We start from the raw sequence: 15,755 nt of genomic DNA on the forward strand, positions 1-15,755 counted from the left end.
TACATTGATTTATATAGGACAAGGGTTTGTGAATTTTTCCTGTAGAAGGACAGATAGTAAACACATACTTCAGGCTTTGGGGGCCATGTGGTCTCTGTCACAACTACTCAACCATATCATTGTAGTGCAAAAGCAGCTATATGCATTATGTAAACAAATGGCGGTATTCAATAAAATTATGTCCACTGACATTGGAATATTCTTCTTTTGATTTTTTCAGGTTTATATAGTACTGTAAAAAAAAGTGTGGGGGTCTTATGAAATAGATTGGCTGGATTTGACCCTTTGGGTTATAGTTTCCTAATTCTTGACATCGAATAGTCTAAAACGAATCCAGTAAATTAAATAATCATCTGTTCCATGACTCTATTTTCTTTCTCTAAATTCATGGAACAAAATTGTGGAGACTGATTTTCCCTTTTCTATGTCTGTTTCATCTAATCTGGCTGCTGTGAAGTCACTATTTTCTAGATAGATGGCAACAATAACAATTAATGCTCATTTGAAACTTTCATGAGTGATTCCTCTTTCCCATAGTAAAGTTGCAAGGGCATTAGTAATTCTCATTTGTTTTTATACTTCTATGATTCTCTTAGCTAGAAGTTTAGTTATATTTGGCAGAATAAAGTTTTTTGTTGTATTACTTGCTTTTAGTGAAGAAAAAGAAATTAGATGCAGATGAAGTTCAAGAACGTTTTGTGTCTAGACTGACTAGAAAATATGTTCCTTCTCTCCTGACATCAAGCTCTAATTTCTGCTATGTCCCCAGTTAACCCTTAGAAGCATTTTGGCTTCATAGCCTTGACTGACACCTGAGTGTTGGGTCTCAGACTGGACTCCTCAGCTTTCACACCCGTGTCTGGAAATGCTACTTGTTCACAACTATTATTGGGAAGAATTGATACCACAAAGGGTATATTGAAATGTCATCTAACAAATGGACATTAGTCCAATAAATTACAGCTTTTCAGAAATTTGTGTTTGATTTTCTTTCTTCAGTCTCTTAAAAATGTCACTCAGTCCCCTCAAAGGCCATGTTCCACCCACAATGGTCTTTCTCTTATTCTTGCAGGAAGCCACTATTTATGCCTACCCCCTGCCACTCACCACCTCAGCCTTTTTGTACTTATTCCAGGAGGTCCTCTCAGAACCCCAGAGTAGGTTATTTCTCACTTTTACTGTTCTTATTGTATGTTCCTTCCACATTCTTCACACTTGGAATTATTTCTTTAAGACTTGTCTCTCTATCCTGTGAGCTTCTTGAAAACTTATCCAACATTATAATGTTGGTACCTGTTTTTAGTGACTAGTAGGCATTGAGTGCTCATCAGATATTTTTTTGATGAATAACAACCAGTTTTAGCAACCAGTCATATGTATTTATTTATTTTACCTAGTTCAAGAACAATGACATTTGAGTATTAAATATTTATTAGAACTTTTTGACCTGAGGTCTGTGTAAAGAGAGGCATGCCTATGTAAAATTGAAACTTCTAGTTTCTGCTCATGATATAGATCTATGTGTAATCAAATCTAGTTTCATACTCTTCTTTATCTGACTCCTAAGTCCATAGTTTGCAACACAGTGTCTGATTTCAGGCCTGAATTCTGTGTGTTCCACCTTTCACCAAGATGTTTATAAAGTTTTGTACAAAATGAAACTGTTTTTCTTTCATGACTAACATCTTTCTTGCTTATCTGATAGTGGCTCTGACTATCAAAACAAACACAATGGGAAAGCCTGAATTTGTATCCAGTTAACTGAACTGATGTCTGTGATTGGTGCATTCAGGGCCTGTATCATTCATAGATAGATAGATGATAGATAGATAGATAGATGATAGATAGATAGATAGATAGATAGATAGATAGATAGATAGATGGCAAGGCCAGGTTGCATTTTTTGTTCCTCTGATTCTATTCCCATCATTCTTGAATTAAATATAATAACGGTTAGATCTGTAGGTCTTGAGAAAGTGCATAATTTATTTTTATTTTTTTGAAACAAATCTTTGGAATCAGTTGAGATGATAATATTGTCATAATAAATGTATATTTGTATCTGGAGGTGCATGGTATTTTATCAGTGCTACTAATAGAGGCATTTTTTAAGGGAAAAACCAAGAATTTTAAGTATCTATCAGGGCTAGCCCATCTACATTATGTTCTGTCAGTGCAATTTTCTGATTTTCCTTTTCTTGGCACGTACATAGAAGGAACAAACTAACCACTAAATTTTTAGCAGTTTCATGGCCTCTAGTTACATGTCCTTATTTCTGAACACGGGTGTGAATTCTAAGAAAAGGGGAAACCAAATGTTCATAGAACCCTTTTGAAAGTTGTATAGCACAGCCAAATGGTGCGCCATTTCTATGAGTGCTGTGGCTGGATCCTCATGTGGGAAAGGTCTGGTGAGAAATGTTGTCTTCCTTCTGTACGTGGACAGTCACAGATAAGGGCTGTCTTTCATAAGACCATATTTTTGAAGGTGAGATCAAGATTTATACATTTGACAATATTTTTCCCATAATGTACCACAGTTTTCCTGCATTTCTATGACATCCTTTTCCTGTTACATTCTTGTTTGCCTAGATTTTAGAGCTTAATGTATTTAAGCCTGTGGAGGGTAGCATGATTCGTTCATGAATATTTAGAATTTTGTAAAGCAAAATGTACTTTTGATGTTTTTAATAAGAACAGACTACTTAGGTATTTGCCTGGAAATTTCTATAAAGTATTAATCTTATTTCTCTTTCTCTCTTCTTTTTCTTTTCTTTCCTGAATTCTCTCTCTTACAAAAACACAAAAGAAAACATTATTACTGAGGATTCTAGAGATTAGGCATTTGGCAGAGACCTCTTGTTCCCTTGGAAACTATCTCTACAGTAAAAGTTCAGTAAACATTCTTCTTTGTATCCATATCTTTTGCTGCCTTATTTCTTTAGAGTTCATTCTCTCAGTAAGTAGTTTTTCAATGCCAGACATGGAGTATACAGTGCTAAATGGGCTAGATGTAGCCCCTGACTTCCTAGAGCTCACAATATATCATGGCAGAAAATAGAAATTAAACAAATAATCACAAAACTCATAATTAATTTCACTGTGATAACTACTAAAGATTAAAGTATAGAGAACTATGAGTTGTTTAATCAAAGGGGTAATTTATAGTCAAAGGGTCCAAGGAAGACTTCCATGAAAGGGACTTAATATGAGCCCTGTAAAATGAGTAGGTGGTTTTTATGTGAAGGGGTTTAGGAACAGAGCCCAGAGTAGGTGCCTTAAGGCTGGAAGAGCTCAGTACTTAGGAAGGGAAAGAACACCAGTGTGGTTTTTTTGCAGGTCATACTTCAGCTGCAATGAGAAAACATCTGATTCATTAACACGAGATTGCATTCTTGCGTTGATGTGTATATAACATTTGCCAGTAAGAACCATTATTGGTTTGTCATCTACCTCGTAATTTTTTTAAAATATTCATCTTATTCTTTAACTATATAAAATAAACAATGTTTCACTATCAAAAAGTCTGGAGGATTTTTGCCTCAATACTGCCTATAGGTAGTTATGCTTTGAGCCAAAATAATCCTTACATGAAAGATAGGGACCAGTCTAATCCTGATTAGTAATTTTTCCTACATTCCTTTCAGATATATTGGTAAAGAATCTGCAGCATTTTGGGAGAGTTTGTGTTTATTATTGCCTGTCACAACAACATAACCTAAAACATAATATATATTAAATAGAAGATAAATTTGCAGAATTTCAAGAAATTAAAATAATATAGTTAAAATCTAGTTTGGCTTTCTGCTTTCTGCATTATTTCCTAGTATTTTCTTAAAATATATATACATTTGGAACTTGACCATAAGCCTATGCTGACTGCTTTGTTTTTTTCTTTTGCCTGCTTTAGTCTAATGGCATCGCAGCCATCATTGTTATTTTGGTGTTACTGCTACTCCTGGGCATCGGTTTGATGTGGTGGTTTTGGCCCCTTTGCTGCAAAGTGGTGAGTAAGAAGGATTTGCAACACTACTTAAAAAAAATTAGAAGTTGGGTGTGGTGGCTCATGCCTGAATCCCAGAACTTTGTGAGGCCGTGGTGGTGGATCACGAGGTCCGGAGTTCGAGACCAGCCTGGCCAACATGGTGAAACCCTGTCTCTACTAAAGATACGAAAAATTAGCTGGTCAGTTTCTTTTTTTTAAGTGCTCATTAAGTTATTGATTTCTCTTTGAAGGGTCTACCATTTCAGGACCTTCTTTGTTTGCTTCTGAAAAATATTTGTTCAGAAATTAGTCATACGCAATTGTCAGGGTATTTGTTAAACAGCTACTTTTGGAGTAATGTTGGGGAGTTTCAGTTTGTGTCACTTTTTGTGTTTCTATAAAGCCTGTGAAAGAATATGGGTGGGTATCAGTCATCTATTGCTACTGTAACAAATTGCCACATGTGATGACTAAAAGCAACATAAATCTACCAACTATCTAATCACAGCTTGGATGTGAGATTCACTGGGTTTACCTGGACTAAAAGGTATTGGTAGGGATGTGTTTCTTTCTTAATGCTCTAGGGAAGAAGCCATTCATTTGTCTTTTCCAGCTTCTATAGGCCACTCATATTCTTTGCCTCATGAACCCCTTTTCCCATCTGCAAACCTGATATGTTGCATCTTTTTGACCATTTTTCTGCACATCTCCCACTAACTCTGAACCTAGCTGGGAACGGTACTCCAGTTTTAAGGAACTATGTGATTAAGTTAGATGCACCTAGATAATTCAGGATAATTTCCCATCTCAGGGACCTGAACCTTAATCACTTCTGCAAAATCCCTTTTGCCATTAAGATAACATATTCACAGTACCAGGTAATTATGAACAGTTTGGTAGGGGCATCATTCTACACATTTCAAGCAATCCAATTTAGATTGTTCAGGTTTCATAGAAAAAAATATCTTAAGGAAGCCCTCTTTCAAAGCATGCCTACTACTAATTTTGAGAATATTCATTTTATTATAAGCACATTATATAGAACTTAATCTTCTCTAGCTCGTGGTAATGTTTTATATAATACTGCAAGACTACCTGTCCCCCCCCATGTTTGCTGACTGATTTTATCTACTTTGCAATTTCAGATGTGCTTTGTTTTAGCCCTGCAGTTATTATTAGTTGTAGTTCAGTTTGCTTTCATGAGGCAACTTTACAATCCTTTATCTCAGAACAGTTGGCCCATGGAGGAGGCATAGAATTAACTCAGATAACGTAGAGACAAGAAGCATCCTGTCTCTTTGCTGAACTAATCAGTTTCCTGCCATAGTAATTTATGCTCAGTTTCCTGTTGTAATCTTGATTATATAGTTATGGCTATTTTAGGGTGGCTAGCATACTTGAGTATCAAATTAAAAAGCAAAAAGATGCCTTAATGCAAGTTGTGCTCCTTGGTTTTTTAATTTAGACTTTGTGGTGGTGCATTTTTTTTTTTCTTTTTTTTTTTTTTTAAATCACTTTGCAATTTCACTTAGTATTGACCAGAAGGCTCAGAAGTGTCAAATTGTATGATTTTTAAAAAGACAGATGCAAAATGAAAGGTGCTCAAATATGGGTTTTGACCATCATTTTGTATTTTAAGAAGAGGATCCAATCATCAGGTGACTAGATCAGAGTCTAGATCCTTGGGACTCTAAAATCTGGAACTCTTCAGATCTCAAATCATGGAGTTACTTTATATAAGACATAAATGGGCCTCTTTAATGGTGGAGTATCAGGATGTCAGAAGGGCTTCCTATCCTCAGAAACATCCCGAATGCTTATTAATTTCCTAAGCTTATTTGATAGAGGAAACCACCTTTATTTAACCCTTAGAAATATAGATTAAAAAGCAGTTAGCCCTTATAAGTTCATATAAGTATGAACTTATAATTATGCCTAGGTATAACTGAATGATGGCAAACATTTGTAAAGTAGATTTTAAAGCAGGAAGAAACAAGAGGTGAAATTCTGAATTCAGCCCTTGGTTAATATTGATTGATTATCTAGTAGGTGTCAGTACTGTGCTAGGAACTAGAGATACAACAATGCTTATAATATGATATGGAAATTCACATTTTAATATGGAACATAGAAATGTTTGCAAATAAGTGTAAATGGAAGGTAATGGAAGTCCCGCTAGCAACGTGTGTAAAGAACAGTAGAAACATAAAGGAGGAAGGGTTTGCAGAGATTAAAGGGAGCATTTTAAAGAAACCTGACTGAGTTGATGATCCCAAATTTAGTTCTGAGTCATGAATAAAATGTTGACAGTTCACAAAGGACATTGCAGATGAAGTGCATGTGGAATCATGAGTTATTCTGACATATTTTTAGAAGTGCTAGGCTGAGACCTACTGTGCTAGGTGAATGATGGTTTGGGTTTGGGAACAAACCCATTGGAGAGGGCCTCCTATGTCTTGTAATAGAAAGTCTGATCTCTTCCCAGGGATGATAAGTCACTGGAGAGATTTGATCAGTCTAATCACCCGAAAGAAGCTTTGCTAGCTTCACAGTAGAGCTAAGGTCTAGTCCTGGCAAAAATTATTTAAGACTGTATTCAACTGAGTTCATCAACAATTGAAATAGAAAGGCAGTGACAGACAGTGCACCTTAGATATGGCCAGAATGAAGCACTTCTAACAAAGTATAAATAGCTGGAATTTTAAACTGAAATTAAATGAACTAGAGAAAAATGAAGAGGTAAAAAGAAGGAGGAAGTGTGACAATAACCTTGTGGAAAAGAATTTTGAGTTTCCAGAGGGTATTGTAGTACAACTGCAGGGTGTTTATTTTGTTTTGTTCCTTTTAGGTTATATTTGTGCAATGCTGAAATTGCAATGTGATGATTTAAATAACTCTTAGTAGCATTAAATTATTGGGGATCAATTTGTCTTTGACTATCATTGCTAGTAATGTAAGTTTTTAACAGAAAATGAAATTTATTTATTTTAGCATGGTGTTTTGAAAATTTCTTTTTGCTTGAATGTGTTTTAAGAACTAGTGGCAAATATTTAAATCTAATCTTTCAACTGAAACATGACTAAAGAGATAAAAATGTCTATTCTCAGGCACATTTATAGTGCGTTAGTTATCCACCTCCGTGAGCATTGTATGCTCAGGAGCTCTTATCAAGACAGAGAACGTGGAAAAAACTCCCTGAACAAAAGTCTCAATATCTGTCACATATTCTGTATTCAATCATTTCATGTTTAATAAAATGCCAAAAATGTGAAATATTAAGAAGTATTTTATAACATTATTAAAGCATTCATTGTCCAGAGTTTAAAATTTCATAGACATGTAATCAATGAGTCAATGATGACCCTGTCACTTATATTTTAGACAGGATTCTCAGGTTTCTTTTTTCTTTTTTCTGCCTCAAATAACAGAAGTCTTTTGGAGCAGTGGGTATCAGGTTTCCAATGGTGGTAATTCTCCTGGAGAGGAAGGGGGTTGGGTAGACTGAGCAGCTCCAGAAGTCATACAGTTGGAAAAGCCTCTTGCAGTAAAGTGAATAAAGATCTCTAAAGACATCCAGGTCTTAATCCCTGGAACCTTGCAATGTTAGCTGATATAGCAAAAGTTACTTTGCAGATGTGATTATATAAAAAATCTTGACATTATCCAGGATGATATAGATGGATTGTAAATGCAATCCAAGACTTATAAAAGGGAGACAGAGGGAGACTAGACTATAAAGGGGAAGAAGGCAGTGTAACCATAGAGGCAGAAATTGGAGTGGTGCATCCACAAGCCAAGGAATGCTGACAGCCACTAGAAGTTGGAAGAGGCAAGAAACAGATCTGTCCCTAGAGCCTGCAGGAGGAACAAGCTTTGCCAATGCCTGATTTTTTTTTGAGATGGAGTTCCACTCTTGTTACCCAGGCTGGAGTGCAACGGCGTGATCTCGGCTCACTGCAACCTCCGCCTCCTGGGTTCAGGCAATTCTCCTGCCTCAGCCTCCTGAGTAGCTGGGATTACAGGCACGTGCCACCGTGCCCAGCTAATTTTTTGTATTTTTAGTTGAGACGGGGTTTCACCATGTTGACCAGGATGGTTTCGATCTCTTGACCTCGTGATCCACCCGCCTCGGCCTCCCAAAGTGCTGGGATTACAGGCCTGGGCCAACATGCCCGGCTCTGAATTTTAACCCCGTAAGAATCACTTCGGACTCCAGACTTCCAGAAGTATAAAAAAAGTTCGTGTGGTCTTCAGACACCGAGTGTATGATTATTTGTTATAGCTCAAGAAGATATTTGGTACATCTTTCAAGTGTTTCTGATATTTCTCAGCATTGGGGAATTTTTATGTTTTCAGACAAATTTGTTACAAAAAAGAAAAGAAAGAGACCCCCTGAACTTTGAGTACAAGAGATTGCAAAATGAGAGACAATTAAATATATTTTTGTAAATACTTGCAATGGTATCAAGGCTATTAAATCCAGTATGCATCCTTTGAAATTAGAATAACCCCTTTGTTTTATAACTGCAGTTAGTATGCATAATGCTTCATATACTGAGTACAATCTACTTACTGTCTTAGAGCAACAAGGGATTTTTGGAAGAGATAGGTTTACAATTTTCAGCAGTGTCCAAAGCACATATGTTATTAGAACTATTTGGCAACAGAGATCCATGGATAACTTTCTCAGGGGCAATATTATTTGCTAGAAGAGCTAGTAAAGTTTCATTCATATTCAAATATTGAACTATTGAATCCCTTGAAAGCTAGAAATTGACCTTCACTCTATGAAGGAAAACAAAGAATTTAAAGATTTGACTAATTTTCGTACCTGTGAAACTATGACATATATCTAGTTAGCTACCAGTTTTGTATCAGGAAAAAGAAACATATCAGTCAGAAACATCACTTCTAGGATGGTTTATATTAAATTTTTAGTCAAAATTCTTATAATATCACCCTGTCAAATGAACAAATGGTACCTTTTTTCTGATACTTTAGTAAAATTATGATTAGATAATTTCTCTTCCCTTATAGGCTAATCACGAAGGGAGGTACTGTGTGTATTTGCCCATCATCATAAACCAGGCATGTTACACAGCGAATACTTATTATTGAATGCATCTTCTTGACCTATCCCAATTCTTAAAATTGTGAAAATAGAGTACCTTTTTGCTAGTTATAGTAAACACTTCTGTCAACTATGGAGAAGTATTGTGCTTGAGGAAATTCATGATAGTCATTTTTGATATGATTTTCAATGACTTCATTTAAAATTTGTTTTTTATAATATATATACAATAGGAAATATGGCCTTTGTAGTCCTATTTCATAGGAACTAAGATACAAATATGTAAGAATTTCTTAATTATAATAAAACTGAAGTAGAAATTGTTTAACTTTTGTCTAGTTGCTGCTACATATACCTTACAGGTATGTCTAACCTGAGAATTGTGAACTTGTATGGAAAAAAAATACATCTTTGTTTTTACTTCTAACTGAAATTTATCATTTCTGTCATTGATTAATTTCTTACCCTGTCCACAAAAATATTAGCAGTTATGAAAGCTGTCACCAGTAGTAATCACATGTATCCTATATTACATATATAGTTGCTCAGATGTTTTTTAAAGTCGGGTTCTCTGTCACTCAAGCTAGAGTGCAGTGGCATGATCATAGCCCACTGCAGCCTAGAACTCCTGGGCTTAAGCGATCCTCCGGCCTCAGCCTTAGCCTCCCAAGTAGCAGGGAATATAGGCATGCACCACCACTCCTGGCTACTGTTCAGGTATTTTTGAAATGTGTTTTATAGGCATTGCTTCTTTAAAATTATGATAGTTTCTAGACCTATTACAAGAGCTTATTATTTAATGAGTTAATAAAGAAACATACATATTTCCATATCTCATATTTTTAAAAACAGAATTGAAAATTACATTTTAATATGATTGGGGTCCTTTAAATCCTATACAATTTAATTCAGAATAACTGTTATGGGAAGTGGTCCATAGATTCACCAGAATGCTAAGGAGGGGTATGTTAGTCCATTTTTACACTCCTATAAAGAACTGCCTGAGCCTGGGTAATTTATAAAGAAAGGTTTAATTGACTTACAGTTCTGCATAGCTGGGGAGGCCTCAGGAAACTTATAATCATGGTAGAAAGTGAAGAGGAAGCAAAGACCTTCTTCAGGAAGAAGGAAAGAGAGACCTAGTAAGAGCAGAGAAAACTGCCTTATAAAACAATCAGATCCGTGAGAACTCACTCACTATCACGAGAACAGCAGGGGGGAAATCGCCCCCATGATCCAATCACTTCCCACCTGTTCCCTCCCTAAACCCATGGGGATTATGGGGATTACAATTCAAGATAAAATTTGAGTGGAGACACAGAGCCAAACCACCTCAAGGGGGATATAATAAAAAAGAATAAGGAAAAAACTCCTGCCGTAGACGATCTGGTCAGCCAAGATGCTTTTAATATGAGACGATTTTTTTTTTTTTAAATCTTTAAGTTCATATTAAAGAGTGTTTTCAAGAATGACACAGAGTTGTGATGTAATTTAAATGACGCAGATAGTGTCCTCTGTGTGTCTGGGCTTTCCATACAAAAGTATAAATCTAAACCAATGATATTTGGAGACCTTTATCTAGAAAGCCTTATAATAAAGGAGTCCTCATGTAAATTTGAATATGTAGGCACTGCCATTAGTGTATTATAGATTGTGTTGAGTTTTCAAATTGTTCCATGAAGGGAAAAGTTCTCATTTTTGTGTGAAGTTATTTCTTAACATCTGTTTAAGAGTCTGTATCCTGTTCATTGAGTATCCTTCCTTATATCCATCCTCTGTAACTGCCTTTCTTTAACAAAGCCATTATAAGCATCCTGTCTTTTTCTTTAGGTTAAAAAGGCAGGGACGTTAAAGCAAAACTTATCCTGTTTTGAATTGTTAGTGACATCAGAAAATATAGATGTTTTCATCATTGTTTAGATTAGAGGATATTTTGAGTTAAGAACAAATTTGTTTTACTAATCAGGATAGGAGAAATGACAGTCCTATATTTGCATAGTTTAAGGTAACCAGACTCACCAGATGAATTACAGGTAGGTGGCAAACAAAGGCTTTCTGGAATTTTGTCAATTAGATTCTGTTATACAGCTGCAAATAAATACCTGAATATGCTGAAAATGACAAATGTTTGCTTGCTTTAGTGTCCTTGGCAAATGTTCTCCAGCCTCAAGGAAAAATTGCAAATTCAGTTTTCTTTAGTGCATTTAAGACGTTATATAAAGACCTCATAAGTCTTAATTTAAAAGACCATTTAAAAAGTTATATTTTTAAAGCCCAATTTGCTTATACATAAGTTGATCTTTTGCAATGAGGATATGTCTAGCTGGAGCTCTGTAGAATCATTTAGTTAGCCAGCAACAGCTGTGCCGTTCTTTTCTACATAGTAATAATGCTTCTACATTGCACTTATTTTTTATTGTTGAGGAGGGCTCCTGGTACCCTTATTGAGTTACCTTGAGAGCAGCCTGATTTCTTTTTTGGAATGCACAATAAAACAAAAGTAATTTAAATTTTAATATGCCTTCCTTGTACCATTAAATAAGATGATTTGTGTTTGGTTGCCTTCTTGAAATAGAGTGTGGTGTTAGATCTTACTGCTTTCATGGTGACGTTTTCCAACAGAGCATCTTTTACAAAATGGTATCAAACTCATCCTGGTCTGTTTATTTGCTTTCACAGAAGCACCTTTACTTAACTCCTGGCAGAATACATTCTCACACTGTCCTTCTTAGTCCCCATTTGGCATTCTAAATTATATTTATTGTCCAGATTTCACTTATTTGTTTAAAGTAGAATTCTTTGATCATTGACGAGTTTGTCAAGGAGAAAAAAAAGCAGAGGATGAGATAACTTGAATATTTTGGTCAGGATGTTGAAGGCATCTAACTTCGTGGGATTCAGAAAAGAAGGACTTCACAACTAATAATGTAAGGGAACTTTGTGTTTATGTATGTCAAAAGAAAGGCATTTTACTTCCTCTCTGATCTTATCAAAAAGAAAAGGGAGAATGAAAGGAAGACCCACATATATTTTAAACAAACTCTTGTAAATACTAAGAAGGTTTCTCTATTGTCTGTGGGTCCTTGGGCACCTAGATGACATTTCTGATAAATTGGGCTTTTTTTTGTCACTGGAAAAATCAGTTCTGAAATACTACTTGGTCTACAGTCATTGTACAATATCTTTTTTTTAATCCAAGGCAATTCAATGTTGACAGTTCTTTTCACTCTTTTCTGAATATTGGAACATATGATTGCATCAAGCTGGCTGCAGGCTCCAGTGCTGACATTTTTTAGCGCAAAGAATGCCCATATCACTCGAACATTTGAAAAGTGTTAATGAGCAGATCAAAAGGACTGTTGCCTGAAGCAGCTAACTTTTTTTTTTTAAGAAATCGGCTCTCTTCCAAACTGAAATCTTCATTCTAGCAGCTAAGTAGATGAGATGTAATCCTCCCTGATGATGATAATAACAAATGAAAAAAAAATTGGAGAAGAATCAAACTCTGCATATGGTTCATAAAGTGGTGAAAGTGTTTTCCAGAATCTTCAATGCAGAGCTGAAGGATGCTAAGTGGAAAAAATTCTGGCAACTAGGCAATATTATGCCTTTTAAAATCTGCAAATTCTCATAAAATATGGTGCATATGAATACATTCTTTTCTGTAATGAATGTGTATTCTTGCACTATTTGATATAAGAATGGGATTCTCATGACTGTTATTTTTAATGTATTTTTACTAACAGTAAATCTTTCTTTTCTCCCGAACTAGTTTTACTGAAATGTAGGAATGTCAGTTGAACACAGATTTTTGCCATTTTTGGCTTTTGAGCCAAATGGTTTCAGATTATTTTCACCCTTCTTTGTTACTTATGAGGTCATGTGGCAGAGTGGAGGGAGGGAGGATCTTGAAACATCAAAAGAAAACCATTTGGTGTTTTGTCCCCAAATTTCGAGGTGGGTTACATTGGGCATATTAGCTAAATGTTGTATCTGTATAAAATGGTGATAAATTCTATCTTATATAGTTGTCAAAATTTTTAATTTAACTCTCTGTGCAATTATCTATCGTCTTTGTATCTATCCATTCATCCATCCATCCATCCATCTATGCAAGTAAGTAACGACTCAACAGATGGTAGGCTTTTCCTTTTGCACTCTTCCCCTTTGCAAAAAAAGATGTCACATAGCAGAAGTTGAACTCAGAGTTTGGAGATAGGTGGACTACTCTGGGGTTTCAGTCCTAATTCTGTGTTTTCTCTTTGTATGTATTTGGACAAGTTTTGAAGATAGAGCTTTCTGCTCCTTATATTTAAAATGAGGATGAACATAGTGCTTGCAAAGAGTTATTAGGAAAAAAAGAGAACTATAGAGACAGAGTATGTAGCATCTGGCAGCATCAATAAAGGGTGGTTCTTGTTAATCATGGTAATAACACACAAATGACACTTAGCTCTGGTTCAGCTTCTGAAGGTGCTGTTATTTGTCCCAACAGTGGTTGTGTCTCTTAATTTAGCAGATCAAAATTTGATTTAGGTGGAGCTTTAAGGGCTTTGTTTTCATTATTAACAATGTAGAAAATATATTTGTCAGGACTTTATTTCACTTTAAATTGATAATAAGTCATGAATTACTCACACAAAAGAATAATGGCATACTATTAAAAAAAACAAACTCCAATGTTTTTTTCTGGAATTGTATTCACCAATTGCATGTAGACATATGGCCATACTTAACCATGGAAAGGCATAGGAGTAAAAGACCTAGTAGAAATGTTGTAATATATATTTTTTATCATTTTATTAACATTGTCATTTTGAAAAGGACCTACAGTTAATCCAATTTATTTCCCAGATGAAGAAACTTAGTATACTTCTATCTTTCCTTCTACAATTGAATTATCTGACTTTATTTGTTGAGAAAAAAATTTAGTGCATCATTTTCTTAGGAACTAGTAATATTTTAGTTTCATGTAAATCTCTATTTATTATTTGTCTATGTTTTTTTCTCAATATTTTACTTATACATTTGGAAATCCACAATAATTTTTTTGTGAGCATTCTATCAGTTTCAATTTCAATATATTTTCAGCACCTCTAGTATCTGATGTGTGCAGAGTACTTTGTTAGGCATGATGGCATTTATAAATAAGGAGAGATGATTATTGCCATAAAGGAATTTGTGATTTTCAGGGATAATTTAAAATTTACAAAATCAACATATAAACCCAAATCAATGATGCATAAATGGTTCAACTGTGCAGCAACATATACTTTGAAAAGTTTGATGTCTTCTAAATGAAACAACAGAAAGTTGGTGGGCTACTCTATGAAGGCTGGTTGGGACCTAACATGAAAATGATCACTGTATTTGGGGAGAAGCACCAGGATCATCAGGCTGGCTGGAGAGGAGGTGCATGTAGAGGGATGTTTGTAGATAGATGTTAGGGCCTACCTGTGGAGGGACTAACACCATGCTGCGGCATTTTAACAGTGAGAATAGAAAAACTGGCTCATGTATATGTGCTGCAAAGTGGGTTTTGGTATTTAGTTGTAGCTTATATTAGATAAAGGATCTCCAGTGAAGAGTTGGAATGCAGAGATGCTTCCCATTATACTATGTGAATTTGACACAGTGGTCATATGAGGATTTTAAATTGAAATTCAATTTTCCCATATCAATGTTAAACGAGATGCTATACAGGATAATGAATATGACATTAAAAAAGGAAGAGTGTGGAGAGGGATGCTCAGTAATTCTCAAGAGGATGTAATACAGAACAGGGTTGGGGATAGTATTTATGTCCTCAGAAGTTTATACACCAGTGCAAGATATACATGTAATAAGAAGAGTAAATATGAAGTACAATGAAATGAAAATGAGTTCAGATGTATTATTCTCAGACTTACTGGAATGGAAGGATGTACCTTGATCTTTTTCTAGTGAGAGAACTCCAGAGAGTAGTACTTCATGGAAATTCACAAGGCTAAGAGTGGAAGCATGACTTGTAAGGTCTTTCCAATAAAATTTAGAAATCTATTGATTCAAATTGTGAACATTGGGACTATTGATTAAGCTTCTGTTAGAAGAATATTGACCTGTCTGCATAGGTTAAAATGGGGAATCAGTTGGAGCTAGAGAAACAAGCTACATGTCTAATTTCACTACAAGTAGAGCATTTAGTCATTGATGCAAAAAAAGACTATGGTAATTATAACTACCAATAAATTTTGTGAATATATTATTAATTAAAATTCCTAGAATGGGTAGTGAGAAAAGGTCGGGAATGCATCTCCTTTGTCTTGAGCACCATGCATTTATTTATAATGGTTCAGGCATATTTAAAATGTTATCAGTTCTGGAAACCACACTTTGAAATATTGATCAAGTCAATATGTGCAAAAAAAAAAAAAAAAAAAACAAAAAACCACACACACACCCCTAAAAAACCAAAAAAAAAAAAACAAATAAAGAAACCTGACCAAGATGACAGATAACTTGGAACCATCTCATTAGAAAAGTTTGATATATTTAGGTTCCGGATTGGTAGACTCAACAGATACATGGTAATTACCCTAGCATTCAAAAATAGGAACTGCTCTCTTCTGAAAGGAAGAAAGAGAGGGGGAGAGAGAGAGAGAGAGAGAGGAGAGAGAGAGAGAGAGAGAGAGAGAGAGAGAGAGAGAGAGAGAGAGAGAG

The 15,755-nt window shown here is 35.2% G+C and overlaps 1 protein-coding gene across 1 annotated transcript in view; it reads left to right on the top strand.

Moving 5' to 3' along the window:
* Nucleotides 1-15,755, top strand: part of ANTXR2 (ANTXR cell adhesion molecule 2) — a 157,064-nt gene that overhangs the window by 59,789 nt on the left and 81,520 nt on the right. Inside the window, exon 12 of the mRNA XM_008993102.5 lies at nucleotides 3,911-4,006. Coding sequence (XP_008991350.3) covers nucleotides 3,911-4,006 — 96 coding nt within the window. The remainder of the gene's footprint in view (nucleotides 1-3,910; nucleotides 4,007-15,755) is intronic.

The sequence above is a fragment of the Callithrix jacchus genome, chromosome 3 (assembly GCF_049354715.1).
Source record: "Callithrix jacchus isolate 240 chromosome 3, calJac240_pri, whole genome shotgun sequence".
Lineage (NCBI taxonomy): Eukaryota > Metazoa > Chordata > Mammalia > Primates > Cebidae > Callithrix > Callithrix jacchus.